Below are 22,368 nucleotides of genomic sequence, written 5' to 3'. Positions count from 1 at the left end.
GTGAGCGGCGACGGCGGCGCGGCGGCAGCGACAGAAAGCGCAGCTGCTCTGTAGTCCACGCCCCCTTCCCGCTCTGGTGACAGCCTCTGCGGAAAGTCGCGTTTGTGATTTCTGGAGAGCACCGAGCGAGACCACGGCCATCCTGCCGGGTCTTCCGACCCAGGTGACGAAGAAACGGTTTCTTGGTGAACCTGCACCTCACTCGAGGCAGCCCGCACCCCCAGGGCCTGAAGATGCTGAGATCTATGTGGAATTTTTTGAAACGTCACAAAAAGAAATGCATTTTCCTGGGCACAGTCCTTGGAGGTGGGTGACAGCGTGTTTGGGAAGGGGTGGGAGAGAGGTGGCTCTCTTCCAAAACAGGGAGAGGCCAGGATATGTAGAGGGTAGAGGCTATTTGTTCAACCGTCGGATGAGGAGCGGCGTGGCAGACCTCCAGGGTTCTTTCCATCTCCCCAGTTTCTACCTCCTTTGCCCTGTCACTGCCCCTCACTCTGCTTCTCTCTCCACCCTCCGCCCCCACGGGACTTGGAGAACCTACCACAGTTAAGTTTTTGTTTCAAGGTACCTTTCTTTTAGACTCATGCTTTCTTATTTCCTTCTGTTGCTTTCTTGTGATATCCTTCATTTCTTTTGGCAGTCTCAGTACTTTGGCTTTCACCCTTCATAGGAATTTCATAATATTCTAAGGGAGTTATCTAAAGTCTGTACTTTGGGTGGTGTTTAAAGTTAACTTGATTTTTTAAAAAATAGCACATTGTACTGAAGGACTGAAAGATGTGTGCTAGATAGAGGAAAAACAAATCACTATTTTAGCTCTGCTTCTCCCATTTTAGAATACAAATTATGCAGCAACAAAATGCTTACAATTAGGGATGTTGTGCAATCTTCTCAGGATTGTGAAGGTTGTGATCATTGCCCATCTAGCTGACATAACTGAGATATACTGCTGAGAGGAGATTTAGAAACAGATAGGACTTAAAAATCTTGAGACCCTTTTCCTTCACATGACATTCATGTCACAGCATTCAGAGATTTAAAGGAGACAATAAAAAGTCTTCTGAATTATACAAAAATGAAATTCAGGAACTTTAAGAGAATGTATTAGAACTTGAGTGTTTGAGAAATATCTTTTTATCACCAACTACATGTTTAGGTTACATAAGTACTTAAATTCAAGGACAGAAGTTTCCTAAAGAACTAAGTTGAATTTTTCTTACTATTTGATTATATTCTATTATCCCGAGTTTGAAATTAATAATACCATTATCATCAATAATTCAGGTATGATGATTCTTCATGGTTTGAGATAGGGTCCTTGATGAGGCAAGGATTATGTTCTGCTTGTCTCAGGTCTAGCCCTAATTGATAATAAGCATATACAAACTTTGATTACCATTAAGACATCCATTATAAATAAAAAGTATCTTCTGATATCTCCAGCCTCTTCTGATATTTTAAACATCTTAAAGTATGTTTAAGCTATGCTAAGACTATAGAGGCCATTCTGTTTATAAAAGCTAAAGATGTACTTGTGATGGAATATATATCTATACAATATTTTTGCCACTCCCTTAGCAATTTCAGAAGGAATAGCATACCCCTTCAGGATTATGGAACAACCTAATGGTAGATCAGAAATTTCACAGGGGAAACAAAAGACCATTCTTAAAAGGCAGTTATAGAAGTCAGGCATGATGGTGCACACCTGTAATCCCAGCAACTCAAGACACTGAGGCAGAAGAATCACATTCTCAAAACCAGCCTCAGTAACTTAGTGAGACCCTAAGCAACTTTGTAAGGCCCTGTCTCAAAATTAAAGGGAAAAAAAAGGGTAGGGGAGGTTGCTCAATGTTTAAGCACCCCTGGGGTTCAATCCCTGGGACCAAAACAAAACAAAGGTAGTTATATGGTTTTTAAATCTATTGAGATCTCTATAATTACAGATTAAAATTGCAGACTAAAAGGAGTTGTTTTGAAAGTTCAGAGGAATAGAACTGATTTTCTGTTCCTGCTGTTGTATAGCAAAGAAAAATTAGTCTGAACATAGAGAGATGATTGCAGCTAGCATTTATTTGTTTAAACCTCATATTTTTTCTGCTTCAAGGGAAAATTCAATAGTATGTTAGATCTCAGTTAATTTAAGAAATATTTATCAAATGACTGCAGTGACAAAGGTAATATGATTAGAGATACAGATTTACAGATTTAAATAGTAATATTATTTATTGGGTACCCACTGTATACTGGACATGGTACTAAACTCTTTCTATTCAGTAGCAATGACAACAGGGTAGTTATTGTCATCCCATTCAAAAATGTAGGAACCAGAGCCCAGAGAATTTAAAAAGCTTGCCTAGGGTCTCAGAGTTAGTAACAGGGAACCTGGTTAGTGTGCGTTAGACCCCAATGCTCATTCTCTTTCCACACTGTACCAGTCTGCCTTCATGGACTTTATGGTCTAATAGGAAGGAAAAGCAAGCATACCAATACTAAAATTATGAATCCGTGAAGGGCGAGAAAACACTATACGAATCAAACTGGCAGACAATATAGGCAGTTGTAAGAAAATCAGGGAGGACTTCATGAAAGAAGTGGCACATTTTGACAAGCTTAAAAGTGAGGTAAGGTATCTATGTGCATTTTCAAAGAAGTTTGACCATTCACTAGTGGAAAAAAAAACTTAAGTCAAATTTTGAGTCATGGGGGTTCTTATGTAGGAGTTTCTATTTCCCTAAATTTTGAATGAGTAATTACTTCAGACCAGTTTGTAAAATTTGACCAATTTGGAAAAAGACTCGAGTAGTAGTTCTCAAACTTTTTGAACTGACGTTTTCTTTACATAACTCTTAAAAAGTAAGGAGCATAAATAGCTTTCTAAATTCTCTACCTACCGTTTATCATATTTGAAATTAAAACCAAGAAATTTTAAAAGTATCTATTAATTCATTTAAAATAATAAACCATTGCAGGTTAACATTAACAACACATTACTAAAAAAAAAGTGGCGTTGTTTTACATTTTGCAAGCCTCCTTAATGATTGGCTTAACTGAAGAAAACTGGCTTCTCATATCGCTTTCTGCATTCAATCAGTTGTGATACCATCCATCATGTAGCTTTTAGGAATGTCCACTGTACACTCATGAGAGATTGATAATGAAAATGGCACATTATGTTTTAGTACTATTACAATAATAGTTATGACCTTACAGATCCCCTGAAAGAGTTTTAAAGCCCGCAGGGGTGCCCAAGCCATGGAAAATCATTGCACTAGAGAAAGTATTACAGAACAGAAAGCAACCAGATCCATATATATTGGCTTGCTGATTTTTGGAAAATCACAGAACATTGACTTGTAGTTTATGTCTTAAATTTTGTCATTTCTGGACTCTTCTGATTTTTATTCATTCATTAATTTATTAATTCACTCAACAAGCATTTTAATGATAGTAAGTGCCTACATTCATTACTGGACTCATTATTCATTACTTTGTACTGGACTCTGGGAATACAAAGAAATAATACACAATTCTTGACTGAGGAACTCGTGATGCAATCTGGAAAGCAGAAATAGAAATAAAAGTAGTACAATGATAGTATTATAGTACAAAAAGAGAGCAGAGTACTGTAGAAGCAGAGGAGAGAGAAGCATGAAGTTGTCTAGCAACCTTCACAGAAGTTCCACTTAAGTTCTAAAGCTAGCAAAGGAGACGAGGGCACAGAATGAAAAGGAGTTGTACAAGGGATACAGAAACCCTGATTTAGATGAGTCAAAGTGTAGTTCACTATAGCTAACCAGTGGGGAGTGGTAAAAGATTGATTTGAAAAAGTCACTAGGTCATAAATTGTGAAGAACCTTCCTTATTACCCTACTCTAAATAATGTGGATAGTATCCTGTGTATCAGTGCTTCTCAGACTGTAGTACGGAAAAAAATTCCTTAAGGGATTAATAAAAATATAGACTCCACTTCCCCAGATTCTGATCCTTTGGGTCTGAAGTGCAGTTCAAGAATTCCTTAATTAATTTGGCAAATATTTAAGAGAGTTCCCATTGTGTATCAGTAAGACTTTAACAAAAGAAAAGAATTAGGAAGCTATTAAGCCTCAGTTCAAGAGCACTAATTCAGGTTCTAAACATGTCATGATAAAGAAAAATAGCAAAACTTCATAAAATTATTTCTGAAATAGAATAGCAGGATTTGGATCTGTTATATTGGGAACAATGTTAACAGATTATTTTTCAAACTGTTATTGAAATGTTTAACCTGGTAAATAATTGCATTGTAGGAATTTTTATCCTGAAAGAGAAGATGGTTTTAAAACAACTGAAATATGGAATGACTAAAAGATATTTTGCTTTACCAGCAGTGTTCTGAAAGGGAACCTTACATTTTACGTTTATTTTTGAGGTATTTAATAAAGGCGTCCATTATTCATAAACAAAGTTATAGCTACAGAAGAAACTTTAAAGCTTATACAATCCTGATCTGTCATTGCATGAAGAAGTTTAGATCCCAGAGAGAGAAAAGAACCTGCTTTAAAGTCATCTAACTACTTGGCACCAGAACCATCAAGATGTCTTATCTTCCAGGCCCAAATTCAAGCTGCTATTCAAGTATATACAGAGTCCAGAGCTCCATGTTTTAGCTAATGAATTTTCTTTCCTCATTCTTATTTTCTGAGGGAGACAAATATAACAAAATTTATGAATATTGGTTGTGGAACCGGGGTGAACTACACCTTGTATAGGAACTTTAGTGCTAATTAAACAAAAATATTGAATCTAGGATTTTAGCCTAATTTTCCATGTATTATGAGAATAAGACACAAGCATTTCATGCAGAACTAGTTATATCAGAGTTGCTTGTCAAGGTATTTGTGAAACATGTCAGTTTGTTCATTCTGTTGGTATTGTGACACTATCAGTTTATTTAGGATCGATTACAAGAAAGGTAGCCATGAAGCTCCGTAGGTGAACTTGTATATGTCCTTTAAGCATGACTGTAATGCATTTATATATATATAAATGTAGCAAAACGATCTTACTATATTTCTAATTATCATAGTATATAGTCTTACTGAACTATTTTTAAAAATATGTAGCACATCTGTGTTAACTGTAGAATAAATATTTATTTTGCAGTTCCTACAGGGCTGTCCCCTCCTAATTTGTGACAAACATACCAAATCCAGTTATTTAGGTCATGCACAGTTCTTAAATTCGTTTTAGAAGGTATTGCAGGCCACAGACGGTTGGAGGTAAATGAGGATTAGTTACTCTCCTACAGCCTCTCTGCCTGGTTATAATGAAGCCAAGTTCTGACACACATAAAAAGAGTATCAGCAAACAAAGATGAAAAAGTAACACAACCTGTTCTATAAGTTCATTGCATTCTATACTTCTTTAGTGATATGACAAAACCATATATAAAAGATTTACCTAAAACATATGCAACAGTATTCTAACTATAGAAGTCAGCTGGTCATCTAAACTCATTTGACTCATGTTCACTAGAAAGAATCCTCTGAATCTTCAAGATCCCAGACTAAGCCATTCCCAAGGCTGTAGGTCTTGGTAGATTCATGTATTCACATTCATATGAATATTACTAAAATGTTTTAGCTAATCCAGTATCTTTTTTGGGGGAGAGGGGATAACAGGGATTGAACTCAGGGGTACTCAAACACTGAGCCACATCCCCAGCCTTATTTGTGTGTCTCTGTGTGTGTGCATGCGTGCGTGTGTGTGTTTTATTTAGAGACAGGGTCTCACTGAGTTGCTTAGCACCTCACTTTTCTGAGTCTGGCTTTGAACTTGCAATCCTCCTGCCTCAGCCCCCTGAGCCACTGGGATTACGTGTGTGCGCCACCACACCCAGCTGTAGTCCAGTATCTTGAACACCACTAATTTAATCTATGAAAATCCAATTCTGATATTCAGTGTACTAATTAACAAAGTATTTGTTCCTGATCATAGATAAAAGTTAACTGAAGCACTTAAGCTTTAGAATGTGTCCTTTGATCATATACTAACTAAACACTGTTGTGTTCACATTCTTAACTGGAACAACCAACCATATACCACCTTGGGTGTAGACTAGAGTATACACATTTTATACTGTATATGCTGAAATATGTTTAATTACAGAACACATGATACCACCTATGTTTTTATACCGTAAACATATTTCCCTTTTATATTTAAGTTACTGGTTTCTAGATATTCCAAGTTTCATTCTCTATCCTTTTCAGAGATTTTTCAAACACATGGATGGATAAATGCCTACCTGACTACCTACCTTTCTTTCATTGTTCCTTTTTAAAAATTTATCTTAAAAGTTTTTAAAAGTATTATATGTTCATTAAAGAAAATATGGAAAATAAAAAGCAAATAGGGGGGTGGGAATCACCTATTATCCCATCAGCCAGCAATGTTCACTTTATTATAAGCTAGAAATTAAAACTCATCTCTTTCTGTGAGAAATGAAAAAAATAAAACTTCTGATATCTTATTTTTCCATCTAAGATCATAAAACATATTTCCTTGGCTCATTAACTATTTAGCAATGTGGTTTTTAATAGCTGTATGAGATTCCATTGTGTGTTTAGGCCATGATTTATTTAAACAATACCCTATTACTGGACATTTACAGTGTCTCCAGTTAACTGTTAGTCATTGCCAGACTTTCTAGATTTAATTCCTTTCTTTCTCTTATGTGCCCATCATTTCCTCTGTCTTGGTCATTAAAACATTAATCTCTTTCTCCTTGTCTTTAATTTAGTTGTATATAATTTTTTAATATAGATTTTTTTTAGAAATTATAATTTTTAACTTTTCCCTAATATAAACCTTATAATTGGATAAAGCAAGTTAAAAATACTGTTTGGCATTTTTCGTACTCTGATTATATACTACTTTATTTTTTTAGGAGTATATATCCTGGGGAAATATGGACAGAAGAAAATAAGAGAAATACAAGAAAGGGAGGCTGCAGAATACATTGCCCAAGCACGACGGCAATATCATTTTGAAAGTAACCAGAGGACTTGCAATATGACAGGTAGGGCAGAGATAAATATTTATGCATGTATACATTTGCTTGTTAATTTGTTGTAATTTGCATATTTCCAAGACCAAATTTAGAGAAAAAGACAAAGAATGATTAATCTAGCAAGTATTTACATTAACTGAAATACATTATTTCCATATGAATCTTTAAAAGTCATTATAAATAGTTGTTCACTTATTTTATATATTCATTCAGCAAATACTTGCAGTGCCCAGCACTGGGGAAGCAGAGAGTGGACAATATTTTTAAGACTCCCTGATCTTTGGGTTTATATTCTAGTGAGAAGAAAAGATGATTAACAACAAATGAAAGACTTTCAGCAGTGATGACTGCTATAAGGAGAATAAAGCTGTATGAGGAGTGATGATGTCCCTTAAGAGAGGATGATCAGCAGTCAGGTCTCTTTGAGGAGGTGACGTCTGAGGAGAAACCACTCAGTACAATGGAGCAAGCCATACAAAATGGCTGGGGTGAGAACAAGTTTGGGACATTCAAGAAACAGCCATGTAGCTAGAAAGGAATGAGCCATGGGTGAGTGATAGGAAACAAGGCCACAGAGGTAGACCTGATATGCAGGCCTTGTGGGTCATAGTGAAGAGTCCTAAGTTTGTTAAATTTAGACAAGGCAATTACAGACCTGTAAGTCTTTCACAATAGTGTACATCCACTCAGTAATGGTAATAATTTAACTTCTGGAGCTAGAAACTGATTGGTTGAATGCCATATAAAACCAATTGCTAATATTTGAAGAGAACAAGGTGTTATGTTTTAATTGATATAACTCTTGAAGAATTGATTCTCAAATCTACGTCAAACCTGTTCATCTTTTTCCCCACATCCACGCCAACACCTATTATTGATTGTGTTCTTGATAATAGCCATTCTAATTGGAGTGAGGTGAAATCTTAGGGTAGTTTTAATTTGCATTTTTCTAATTACTAGAGATATTGAACACTTTCATATATTTGTTGGTCACCTGTGAAGTGTCTGCCCAGTTCCCTAGCCCATTTATTGATTGGGTTCTTTATATTTTTGGTGTAAAGTTTTTTAAGTTCTTCATAAATTTTGGAGATTAGTGGTATATCTGAAGTATATTACTGGTGGAGTTGCAAATTGGTGCAGCCACTCTGGAAAGCAGTATAGAGACTCCTCAGAAAACTTGGAATGGACCCACCATTTGACCCAGTTATCTCACTCCTCTGTTTATACCCAAAGGACTTAAAATCAGCATACTGCAGTAACATAGCCATGTCAATGTTGATAATAGTTCAATTCACAGTAGCTAGATTTTGGAACCAACCTAGATGCCCTTCAGTTGATGAATGGATAAAGAAACTGTGGTATATATATACACAATGGAATATTATTCAGCCACAAAGAAGATTAAAATTATGGCATTTGCAGGTAAATGGATGGAGTTGGAGAATATCATGCCAGGTGAAATAAGCCAATCCCAAAAAAACAAAGGCCAAATGTTTTCTCTAATAAGTAGATGATGATATACAACTGGGGGAGGGGGAGGGAGCCAGAGGGGGGTTAGAGAAGAATGGAGGAACTTTGGATTGTGTAGAGGGAAATGGGGGGAGGGGTGGGGGAAGGAAAGATAGTGGAATGAGACAGACATTATTACCCTATTTTCGTGTATGATTACACAAATGGCGTGACTCTACATCATGTACAACCATAGAAATGAAAAGTTGTACCCCATTTGTGTACAATGAATCAAAATGCAGTCTGTAAAAATAAAAATAAAATGGAGTATTACTCAACCTTAAAGAAGAATGAAATTATGGCCTTTGCTGGTAAATGGATGGAACTGGAGAATATTGTGCTAAGCAAAATAAGCCAGTCCCAAAGAACCAAAGGCCAAATGTTTTCTCCATATGCAGATGCTAATTCACAATAAGAGGTGGGGCTAAGGAAGAATTGAGATACTTTGGATTAGACAGAGGGGAGTGAAGTGAGGGAAGTGGGTAGGAAGGATAATAGAATGAATTGGACATTATTACTCTATGTGCATATATGAGTACATGACCAGTGTAGCTCTACATGTACAACCAGAAGAATGATAAGTTATATTCCATTTATGTATGATGTGTCAAATGCATTCTATTGTCATGTAGACAATTAGAACAACTAATTAGACAACTAATTAGAACAAATAAAAAAATATTTTAAAAAAAGTTTATACTTTAGGAAAAAACCCTGTTCATCTTTTTCATTGTTTAAAGTTTAATCTTTTCTCTAATATTTCTTTCAAGAACAATTTAGAAAGATTTTATAAAGCTAAGTGCTCCTTTTAAACTCTAAAAGTATAGAACTTTTTTTTTCAGAGCAAAAGGACTTTATTTTTATGTCACTTGCCTCAATTTTCAGATAAAGAGGCTAAAATCAAGAAGTGAAAGAGATATATCCTAAGTTACTGCTCAGGTATGAGTTTTAATATTTGAAGTAATATTACACAGAAAAACACTTCTCTTCAGTAAAACAGAGAGTGATCAGAAATACCGTATACAATGACCACTCTGATGTGACACAGGCACAGGGCCTGGGGCGAGGCAGATCTAGTCTTGTTTCCAGTTTGACTTGTTTTATCTGTATGTCTTTGAGCCAATCTAAATCACATTCCTCTTCTTTACAAAATAAACATCATAAAAGCCACTTCAGAAATGTTTCATGAGAGTGTGATGAAATAATGCTTATAAAGTGCTTGGCACATAATAAATACTCAGTAAATTAGAACTTTTAAAAGCATGTTTCTTTAACATTCAGCACTTAACGTAGTGGTACTTCCAAGAACATTTTGATGAATTTTTAAAGAATAGGAACGATTCATTTCAAGTGATACTCAAATTTTCAGAAAATACAAAAAGGCAGCTTTGGGGGTCTCAAGATATATTTCAGTTTGATGTGGATCCTTATTTCACTTTGGTTGCTCCAGGATGCAAATGCTAAGCTGGGAATAGATATGTGAGAGATTTCTTGGGGAGGGAGCAAGGGAAGGCAAGGAAAGCCTTTATACCACAATCTGGTCTGACGTTTCTGAAAGGAAGGGAGAAGGAAGAAAGATTAGGTAAGGAGAGCCTCAGACTATAGCACAGTTCTAGGGGCGCTGGGCAGGTCAGTGGAGTTCTCTAGTAGAGGAGTCCCCACCACAGCATTCTCATTGGCAAGGATCAGTGCAAACACAGCAATGGATCTAAAGGGTGGCAGGTAGGGCTGTCAGTTGACTATTTTGCTCCCAACAGAAGATGGTGACCCATGTCCATGACTGTCACAATCCTCAGATGAAGAAAGAGCTGACTATAGAAAGTTTTTAAAATAACATGCTGATTACTAGGAGGCAAAATATAGTTTCACTTAAAAACGTGGCTGATTGACTTTCTGGTATGTACTGATAATGACATGATCAAATTTCTATCTTTTATTTAGAAATCTGTAGTGAACATACTAGAAAATTTTAATATTTTTGGGTAAATAGAACTAGCTTTTTTTGCTTTTTGTTTTTTTTTACCTAAGAAGTTGATACAATCTTGAAAGATAGTATCTAATGGAATGCTTCTGTGCTTTCCCTTTTCACTTTCCTTCTTGATGAGGGAAGCTTATTGAATTTACACATGACGTGATACTTGTATGCATAGCTGATACCACAAATGATGTTACAATATACAAAATAGTCTTGACCCATTTAAGTGCTAGGTTGCAATAAATGAATTATTCTGCATGTAGAGTTAACTGTACAAATATGGAATTACCCAAGTTTGCTTGGGAGCAGGACATGAAGAAACATCAGGAATTCTAGATGAATATATACTTGTTAAGAACAAATAGTATGATATGACTTCTAGAAATAATTTACTCTTCAACTACAGTAATAAATATGTGGTTCAGATCAAAGGATCCTAGCACATTCTTTTTTTTTAACTCACTCAGATATGTTTTCCTCTAATAAGACAGTTTAGCATGTCAAAGTTTTGCATTCTACAGTCTTACAAACTTTAATTATTAGCATCAGAAACACAAAAACATTGTAAGACCTCAAAACACAAATAAATGCCAAATAAAACCACACAAAATATGCAGTAAACACAAATATAGAACATAATAATGCTATCTGAAAATCAGACATGTTGCTAACTCCTAACAACAGGATTATTGCTGAGCAATAACTCACACCATTTCTTATAACTTAGTCCCCTAGACAAGTAAGATAACCCTCAACAGCAAACTAAATGACTTAATTGGAAAACCATAAAAGCTGGCCTTATTTCCAAGGATTTTCATAGCAGCCTTTAGGAGACCCTCCAGGGGAGGGAAGTGTGGAAGCCAATGTAGACAGCTAGACCTGGGTAGGATGTGTCAGTTCGTGGTGATCCACCTCTTGTGTTCAGTTCTGTTACCCAGAAACAAAGACCAAAGAAGGGCATTTGACTCTCTATTTTTAATCTGCCTGTTTTAAAACTTGCCATCTATAGTGCACTCACTGTGAGGACCCTCTTGACAAGTAATTTTGACCAGTGATCACACCCATGTCCTTTATTTATTCTTCTAGCACATTCTTAAGTAGTCAGAATATACATGTCTGCATCTCATATGTTAACATGTTTACAAACTAGAGTGAATAAGGAGACAAATAAGCATAGTAGTAAAAACTTACTGAACATTTCCATGAGCAAATAAGCACTGTTCTTGTTTTATGTCTCAATCCTTAGCATCAGTCCTATGAGGTAGTTCCTCTGTTACCCTTAATGTACAGATTAGAAAACCGAGGGACAGAGAAGTTAAGTAACTTGCTCAAGGACACACAGTTGAAGACTGGTGAAGGATTTTCCTATGTTTCCAAAATCTGAGGATGCACAAGTTTTATATTAAATAGCATGGTACTTATAATAATCTACACGCATCCTCCCATATAGTTTAAATCATTTCTATATTGCTTATAATACCTAATATAATATAAAGTTGTTATACTGTATTGTTTAGGGAATAATGATAAGAAAAAGTATCTGTATGTGTCCAGTACAGACAAAATTTTTGTTTTATGGTACTGGGAATCAAACCCATGCAGGGCTTTGTCTGTGCAAAGGTAGTGTTCTACCAGTGAGCTATCCTCCAAGCCCCAGACCCAGTTTTTTCAGATATTTTTTATTTGCAGTTGGTTGAATCTGCAGGTGCAGAACCCACTGATACAGATAGCCAGCTATATTGTGTTTGGACTAGATATCTATACCAAATACACTAAGCGACAAGCTACCTTTTATATTGGTTCTGAGCTGCTGGTTTGATAATGGTATAAATAACTTAAGAGATTTTAAATGCAGGTTGAAGAAATATGCTGAAGCTAAGAGATGCAATATTGAGATAAATGTTGACTAGATTAAAACCTGAATTTTCTATAGGAGAAATATTGGATTTTATATTGACTATTTTACCTAGTTGAGAAATAAAAATCATATACTAGAAATTTCCCTTTTAGAATGGTATTTGTGATCTCTTGATTTTTTCATTTTTTTCATGATTTACTTAGTGTCAGAAATTCATTTAAATTTATGTATGTGTGTGGCTCTAGCATTTCTTAAACCATGTGTAAGAAATTGCAAGACACAAAGTAATTACAAGGTTTTTTTCCATGAGTACTGTATCTTATTTTGTCTTCATCTTATTCTTGGGAATGATAGATACAAAATAGCCACTGGCAAAACTAAAACTAAAAGTCAGCAGTACTTTTAGTACTTTTAGTACATTCCTAGCCTAATGTACTTTTTTTTGGTGTTATAATATGTAATGTTTTAAAGTTTTTAATAAACCTTTTTCTAACATTATATATAAAATATGTAGAAAAAGTATATCTGAATATAAAAATGTCTTAATCATTTTCATTATATCAGAAATAAACATTTATTGTAAAAAAAACTTGGAGAGTACAGAAAAGAATAAAAATAGAATTATTCATAATCCATAGCCCATTGACCACTATTGTTACCACTCAGGAGTAATTGTTTTCATTCATTCTTCTGCATGTACTTGTTTACATGGCTGTGATCATAGCACATGTATAATTTTGTTGAGATAACATGAGCAAGTACATGATTTATTAGCACCTACTAGTTTCATATCACTAATAATATTAATTGGAATTCTTTAGCCTTGACATTCCTTCCAACTCTTACTAGTTACTTATCCTATAGCCTGAAATAATGTTTTTCTCAGTGATTGCAGTCATGCCACTTGTGATCTTTTTATTTTCTGTTTGTATTATAGTGCTGTCCATGCTTCCAACACTGAGAGAGGCCTTAATGCAGCAACTCAATTCTGAAAGCCTTACAGCTCTGCTAAAAAACAGGTAAATACAAGTTACATCAAGTTTTGTTCATGGACTACACTTGATAGAATGAACAAAATTATTTTCCCAAAGTCTTTGTTTTCTTTTCTTTTTAATGAAAACTTATATAGTTCAGGAAAAAAAAAAAAACCAGTGACTTTATCACTGAATTCATATTTTATTTTGCTCATTTATTTCTGCTCTAATTATGCAAATAATTTAGAGCACCAATATGTTATCCTTTATTTATATAAATAGGTTTTATATAATGTTGATATTTTTCAGAAATTTAATTATTGAGTATTCATGGAACATATTCCTGAACCAGATGTTGTGAAGCAGACAAACTTATATTAAACATTGTGCTTCTTATACTGTTTACAGGGTAATAAATGAGGCATGTTAACAACATTTTAAATAAACAAGGCACATGAAATTATATATCATTAACAAAGTGAAATACAAATATAACACTTGCACACAATGCTAATAATACCATTTTATAAAGCACTTTCATGTATATGACTTTATATATCATATTAGTATGATTTTTGTTAGCTTGAGAAGACTTCCAGGAGGAAATGACTTCTTCTTTTAATGAAGAAGATTAAGTGTGGGGATTCTTTCACTAAGTAAATGTTATGTGCTTGTGTATATGTGTATGCATAATGCTGGTGACCAAACCCAGAGCCCCATATACTGCCGGTGAGCTTTATCTCCAACACTAAATAAATTTTAATCACTGTGGCCTTACTGAAGTATTTATTTGCCTTGTAATCACCCTTAAAATACCCACGGGGGAAAAATGCTATTTCTAGAGTCTTTCTGTGCCAGACCCAGTGCTAGATACCTTCCATGCATACATGCTCCTATTCAATTTTCAAAGTATCCCTGTGAGATAGACATTATCATCTCCATTTTGCACATAGGATTTTCATGCTCAGACAGGTTAAATAAGAAGCTAGAAAATTTCTTTGAAATATTTTTATATGCAGAGAATACTTCTCAAAATAGCAATGGTTTTATGTACTTAGATTTTTTTAATCTAATTAAAGTATACTACCAGTGACAAAGGATTTTTCCCTCCATAAATTTCATCATTCTTAGAGGTAGACTGACTTTAACCCCTACTTAGAGATGTAAGGTTTGGTTTATATATTAATTTGTATAATTATATAAAAAGATACATATGAGTTGATTATTCTCAAATAATACCTAATCCCCACCTATACATTAGTATAAGATAGAAAATAAATAGATTTTAATTGCGTTAAGTTTGAGTCATACTGAGGCAAAACAGATGAAGTAAATAAATATTAGTTAACATAAAAACAGAGGTAATAACAGTGGCATTTTTTCTTCTTGGTTAATCTGTATCCTGAAAGGCAGGTCCTAGTCCCATATGATATGGGAGATTCAAGATAATCAAGATAGGGGTTAGGAGGCTCTGCTGGGTCTATGGGTGGAGGATCATTGAGGTCATCTGTACCTTCTGACTGGAAATAGATGGTTACTGTCTTGAAAGGAGTGTCTATAGAATGGGATCCTGCCATGAAGCAGTTTCCGCTGTACTTGGATGAGTCCAATGCCCTGGGGAAGAAGTTCATCATTCAAGATATTGATGACACTCATGTCTTCACAATAGCACAGTTGGTTAATGTCCTCCAGGAGTGAGTAGGTGAATTAATGAACCAAAATACTTTTTCTTTTACCCAGAAGTTAAATACTAGATATTGACTCCTTAGGAATTATAAGCAACAAGTAGGAAAGACTGTCCCCATTCAGTTTCTTATGTGACTGAGGAGCATACCATGGAAAGACTAACCATTTGTTCAGACAAAATCCTTGAACTGATTTTTGTTGTACTTCAGAATTTTTTTTAAAAAAAAGAGCTTTAACAGTTGACTGTAATTTAACTTTTATTATCCTTTTATAAAATAAAAACATAAATGTTTTTAAAAAAAATAATTAAGGTAGGGGTTGGGTATGTAGCTCAATGGTGGAGCCTATATGTGGTGACCATGCTTATAGCCCTAGAATTGGTCCCCAGAACACGCATACACACGCGCACATGCACACACACACACACACACACACACACACAAAGATAATTAAGATATTCTTATGGTTTTCAGAGGTTAAATGATTAGATTATGAGAGGTGTGACCTAATTGGTGGATTAATCTGATATAGATTAACTGGGTGGTAACTGTAGGCAGGGTGTGATTGAAGGGATTAGGTTACTCGGGGTATGCCTTTGTGGGTTATATTTTGTCCTTAGTGAGTGGAGCTCACTCTCTGCTTCCTGGTTGCTACTTCCTGAGCTGCTTTCCTCCATCATACCATTCTGCCATGATGTTCTGCCTCACCTCGGGCTCAGAGTTATCGTTGTGGTCAACTATGGATGAAGACCTCTGAAACTATGTGCCCAAATAAACTTTTCTTCCTTTAAGTTGTTATTGTCATATCTTTTGGCCACAGTGATGAAAAGCTGACTAAAACAGAAATTAGAACTGAGAGATGGGGTCATTGTTGTGACTATCTGACCATGTGGTTCAGAAGCCTTAGGAGATGGTTTGCAGCAGGAGGAATTTTGAAAAGTTTAGAGATGCAAGCTGGAAAAGCTTTAGAATGTGATAAGTGGAGTTAGTGGGACATTCTAGTAGGGGCTCAGAGGACCAGAATGCCAATAGGACTATAGACAGTGAAGAGTGGGCTTATGAGATTTCAGAAAAAAAGGAGGACTTTATTGGAAAGCGGACTCAAGGCCATTCATACTGTGTTCTGGCAAAGCAGTTGTCTATATTTTGCCCTGCTCCTAAGACTTCCTGTGTGTTTGAATTTAAAGATGATGGACTAATTAATTTAGCAGAGGAAAATTCAAGGCAACATAGCATTTAGGAAGTGGCATGGATATTTCTGGCACTTTTATCCAAGTTTACTGTGATAATCAGGAGCAGAAAGCAAAGCAGAAAGATTTGAAAAACTTGCAATTTGTCCAGAAAAGTGAGTAAAACTAAGACTAAGGGAGTTATGATTGTTAAAGACATAGCCATTGCACAGATTTGATAGGAAAGATGGCTCAAGGACATCTCAGGAATTGGCAAGATCACACCCATCTCAGGCTCAAGGGTGTAAAAGTAAATTGTTTTGAGAGGAGACCATGGGAGCATTCTGCTTGCACAGGAGCCTAGGAAGTTTGTTTTGTTTTTGTTTTTTGTTTTTGTTTTTGTTTTTTTACCATTCTTAGCCACCCAAGCACTCAGAGGCTGCTACATCCATGGTCCCATGATGCTTGGCTACTGCTCAAGATGATTGCAGACCTTGGCTTCAATCATGTGGTACTAGCTCTGCAGAAATGCAGGATTCTGGCATGAGGGGGCATGGTGGCTTCCACCATCCAAAGCCAAAGGAAGGAGTAGACAAAATTATCATAATGCAAGAGTTTTTAGTGTCATAGTAGAAGATGTGAGGAGAAATTATGGGCTATATAGAGGAGAAAAGGATTAATTCTGGTTATAATCCTGGACAACTTTAAAGAAAAGAATTCAACAGAGGTTTAATAGCTAGAATATATAACTCAAAAAACTAACACCAAAAAAAAACCTAATTAACAAATGGGAAAATTAACTAAATAGACACTTCACAAAAGAAGAAACACAAATGACCAACAAATGTATGAAAAATGTTCAATATCATTAGCAATTAGGGAACTACAGATCAAAACTACACTGAGATTTCACCTCACTTCTGTCAGAATGGCAATTAATCAAGACACGAACAATAATAAATGCTGGAGAGCATATGGAGAAAAGGGAACACTTTTGCACTCCTGGCATAATTTAAATTAGTAAATTAGTGGATTGTAAATTAGTATAACCACTATGGAAATCACTATGGAGGTTCCTCAAAAGACTAAGCATGGAACCACCAAGTGACCCAGCTATACCACTCCTTGGTATTTATCCTAAATAACTAAAGTCATCATACTATAGTGATACATGCATACCCATGTTTATAATAGCACAATGCAAATTCACAATAGCCAAACTATGGAAGCAACTTAGGTGTCCATCATTGGATGAATGGATAAATAAAATGTATATATACACAAGGGAGTTTTATTCAGCCATAAAGAAAAATGAAATGAAATTTTGTCATTGACAGGAAAGTGGATGGAACTTAAGACCATTGTGTTAAACAAAATAAGCCAAACTTAGAATGTCAAGGGTCATATGTGGAAGCTAGAGAGGAAAAAAGAAAAGAAAGGTTGGGAGGGAGGGTCTCATAAAAATCAAAGGGAGATCAGTACAGTATAAGAAAGGGAGGGGAGGGAAAAGAGAAATGTTGAAGAATGATACTGGCCAAATTATACAGTTATATTATGTGCATTTACAAACATGTGGCAACATTTTGTGCAACTATAACGCACCAATAAAAAATGTGGGGAAAAAAAAGATGTGATTCCCCTTTCTTACTCAATACACAGGCAAATTTCTTTAAATTCCAGATTTTAAGATGAGTTACCATTCTCCTTCATCATTCCTTCTTTAAGTATCTAAATTTTATTATTATTCTTTCTTTACTTTTGACTTGAAATTACTATTTTGCAATTTAGGGGTAAAAGGTTCATTTGAAAAACATTTGCATAAAAAGAAACTGGAGCCATTACAAAGTATGATTAAACAAGGCCTCCAATCTTATGACTGCTTTTATATTAGTATTCAGTCAACTCTGATCTCATATAAACTGATAAAGCAAGATAATCTTCTCTTTAAACTAATTTGATAATAACAAATCAGAAATAAAAAAATGACCTTATAGCCTTATTTTGTCAATTTCATAATAACAAATATACACCTATCACTTCTTAATATTTAACATTCTTATTGAAGACTGACAATGCAAATAAAGTTTGAAGGCAAAGAATCTTAAAATCTATGACAAGAAAGATATTACTTTGAAAGGATTAGTTTAATTTGTAATCATATATTTTAGTGACACTAGTCTGAATGTATTTAACTTGGAGTACAATTCCATCAGATGAAGGATTTGAAGGGAATCTTTTCACAGAAAGTATTTAATTCTGTCCTTCTACATATATTTGGAATCAGAATTTATATATATATATATATATATATTTAAATCTGAGGGATATAAGAGAGAGAGGGAGATAAATACATATATACAGATGTATATATCTCTGTTCCTCACTCCCTCTCCCATATCACGTGTGTGCTTCTGCTTTCTCCCTCTCTCTCTCTCTCTCTCTCTCTCTCTCTCTCTCTATATATATATATATATATATATATATATATATACATATGGATATATATGTATGTATAAATATATATAAATGTAAATAATTTAATATGCAAGACTCCTGGTGGAATGCCATATATATGTATATGTTTACATATATGTGTGTATGTGTATATATGTACACACACACACATATATATTTAACTTCTGAGGATCAAATCCAAGGCCTCAAGCATGCTAGGCAGGCACTATCACTAAGCTATGTCTGTAGCCCTGAGGTCAGTATTTTTACATCTACTTTTAAAATCTAACTATGTTGACTGTCAACACAAAGGAATGTCCTAGGTGGCTATTACTCTGTCCTCTCTGTTCAAAATCACCCCAAATAACATAGTTTCAGCAAATAACCTAATTTTCCATTCAAATAGCCTAATTTTCCCTCCACAAACTGCTGCTGCTGAGCACTTCCTGTGTTGAAATTTTGAGGATCATTACTTGCTTATTTCACATTTGGAAATTTTTCTGAGATGACAAAGGAAAATATGATTTCCTTATATTAAAATATCTCACCCTCAAATTGTGGTCAGTCATCAGTGAATGCTTGCCTAGCACGAATGAAGCCCTGGACTTAAATCCTAGCACTGAGAAAAGGAGGAGAAGGAGGGGAAGCGGGAGGAGGAGGAGGGAAAAAATGGCATTCCACCAGAAGTCTTGAATATTAAATTATATTAAGGTTATAGTGGTATTTTGTAGGATCTACTCCAGATCTCTACTGAACCTGTGTCATCTAGGTGAGAGATGACTGAAGCTCTAGAGTCTGTTCATTGGCAAAGAAAGATGTGGTACTAGTAATATCCCATAATTGTAATGTTAATTCAATTTTTATTGAAATAAAAATTGCTGTCTAAAAATAATAATAAGGATTTTCAGCTTGTATTTTGTGTATCTTCATGGTTAATCTCATTTTCTGGTAATCAATTTTTTATTGTATTTTACAAAAATACTGGTCTGTGACAAATTGGAAATAACAAAGGGACAAAAAAAAAACTAGTTTTTGCTATAATAAAAAGACAGAAACTGTGCCAAGTGACTTTACAACAGGACCATGTATCTTTCATGAAACATATATTCCTTTGACACACAGTATTTTAAAAAATCTTTAAACCCTTTTTAATATTTTAAGTCTACAGTACTTGGGTTGAGGGATGAAGCAAATTAGTAATTTTGATGTTTTCACTGATATTTAGTGTAGGCAAAATGAAATGCAGATGTAAGATCAATGAAATTAAGTTAAAAATCCTGTTGTCCTAATTTTGAATTGAAAATAGCAGTGTTATGAGGTATTTTATCTCTTAAATTGCGTGTACATATAAATAGAGACACACATATTTGCCAGTGTATTAGTTAACTTCCTGTTGCTATAACAATAAACTTACAAAAAGGAAAGTTTAGTTTGGCTTATGGATTTGGTAGGTCCAGTCTAAAAGCAGACAGATCCATTACTTTAGGCATCTGGTGGGAATGTCATAGTGATGGCAGGGAGTATGTGGTGGAGCAAACTCTTTACCTAGTGGCCAGAAAGCAAAAAGAATAACACTGCATGGGTCAGGGTCTCAAAATACTCTTTGAGGACACAGCCCCAATAACCTTACAACCTTTCATCATCTCACAGTAGTGCTACTCTGGGCACCAAGCCTTTAATTCATGGACTTCTGTAGGACTAAGCACCAGCTTTGTCCACTGAAGAGATTAGAAACAATGAACTACTCAGTAAAAATGAATGCCCTTAATCAAAGGTGTGGTCCTAGTTACCATTTCCCATGACAAGGAACCAGGACTTTAAGAGATACAGGTAATTTCATGTCTGAACCAAAAATTGCACAAGATGAACTCAGAACAGTTTTTCTTGTCAGAAATCAAGGAAGTCTCAAAGACTACTGGAGTCACTTCAAAAAGATCCAGGAGCCTACCTAAATAACCTGCTAGTGGTCAGAGACAGGCAATTTGAACATCACTAGTGATGATAACTATAGTGCATGACATATCAAATATATGTGTAAATTTGTGTGTTTATAATAATACTTTGAAACAAAAATTCCACCAGATTATTTACCTTTGGAGGATTAAAAGATCTACTTATTTGTAAAATGATAAATAATGTAAAAGATCTTCCTTATTTGTAAAATGATAAATAAGGCAAAGAAATAAACATTCTTTCCTTGTTTTCCTTCATGATTTTATAGTACATGTATGTATATGCTTAGAAGGAAAAGACTGAAAGAATATATGCCAGTGAAAATGATTGTTATCATTGGATTCTGGAATTATAATTGGTTTTTATTGTATTTTGTGGGCTTTGTCTTCTTCAATTACCTATATTGTTTTTAATTTAAAAATTCTAGTTCAAAGTTTTCTATTAGCTTATCTGGATTATTATTTTTATATATTTCCTGATTTTTTTCCTTTAGGCCATCAAACAAGCTAGAAATATGGGAGGATCTGAAGATAATAAGTAAGCCTGTATAGTCTGAGGGGCAACACATCCTTAAGCTATTTATAAGGGGAAATTTTTATACTATAGTATATGAATAACTCTTATTTACCAGCCTCATAAAGTTATTGTCAGGATAAAATAAACTAATGCTCATAAAACAAATAGATCCATATCTGTTCATAGAAAATATTCAGTGAATTTTAGTGATGGTGGTATTATTATTGTTCTTATTATGATGTGGAAACTCCTAAACTACATATGCCTATGTTAGATGTTGATGTGTTTAGCATTATATTTTAAAGAAAGTTTTTACTCTAATCCAGTTAGGAACTTTACTTTGATACTGTATGTAAACCTTCATTAGTGGTAAAAATTGAAAAAAAGAGCTTTCCTGGGCCCTGTTTATCTACTTATGTCTCAAAACTTCATACTCAAAATTATTCCTGTAGTTTTTGGTCCATTCAACTAATCCTTATCAACTGAATGATCTTAAGTCTTGCCTGTCCTTAAAGAAACCTCTCTAGTATCCTGTATTTCCTTTCAACTATTGCTTACTTTCCCTCTTACCAAAGATTTCTACATCCCCTTTCTTCACAGTCACTCACTTTATACACTATAACCTGGCCTCCACCCCTATCTCTACCCTGGCAGATTTTGTAGGCATCACTAGTAAGTCTGTATTGCTAAATCCATTGGGACATCTTCCACCTGCTAGACCTCCCAGCAGCAGTCAACACCTCTTCTCTCTCCTCTGTCATGAATAATCTGTAATGTATCCTGTTGAGAAGAAGTGTAGGCTTGGATTTTTTCCTTTTCTTTCCTCCAGTCTTTACGGGGGCCTTTCCTACTTTGCCTGCCATTGAAGGCTGGAGTTCTTCCAAGCTTAGCCACCTTCTCTTAGCTCTAAACTGGCTCCCTGCATTACTCTGAGTTCAGAGGCTGCTACTCTTAGTGCAATCCTTTCTTGTTTACCTTTCTAAGTTTATATTGTATTACTCGTTTACCCAATGTATTTTCATTGATTATTACTTCAATTAAGAGATTATACCTATATTTTTAAACAAGTTGTAAGGAGATGAACTAATATAAAGTATTTTAAATTGATATATATTTATACTTGATAAAGTTACAAATACATTTTTAAAGTCATCTTATGAGAAACATAGTCTTAGAGATGGTTTGGGATTTTACACATTTGTTGATGTTTTAATAACAATA

At 34.8% G+C, this 22,368-nt stretch overlaps 1 protein-coding gene and 1 pseudogene across 1 annotated transcript in view; both read left to right on the top strand.

The window, feature by feature from the left end:
- The first annotated feature begins 34 nt into the window (after nt 1-34).
- Pex3 (peroxisomal biogenesis factor 3) overlaps nt 35-22,368 on the top strand; it is a 41,692-nt gene continuing 19,358 nt past the window's right edge. Inside the window, exons 1-4 of the mRNA XM_047557993.1 lie at nt 35-306; nt 6,932-7,063; nt 13,334-13,415; nt 21,125-21,168. Coding sequence (XP_047413949.1) covers nt 234-306; nt 6,932-7,063; nt 13,334-13,415; nt 21,125-21,168 — 331 coding nt within the window. The 5' untranslated portion in view covers nt 35-233. The remainder of the gene's footprint in view (nt 307-6,931; nt 7,064-13,333; nt 13,416-21,124; nt 21,169-22,368) is intronic.
- Nucleotides 14,838-15,131, top strand: LOC124988411 (general transcription factor IIH subunit 5-like; annotated as a pseudogene).

Source organism: Sciurus carolinensis, chromosome 7, assembly GCF_902686445.1.
Source record: "Sciurus carolinensis chromosome 7, mSciCar1.2, whole genome shotgun sequence".
Lineage (NCBI taxonomy): Eukaryota > Metazoa > Chordata > Mammalia > Rodentia > Sciuridae > Sciurus > Sciurus carolinensis.
The sequence above is the reverse complement of the archived record's forward strand: the minus strand, read 5'-3'. Positions and strand labels throughout refer to the sequence as shown.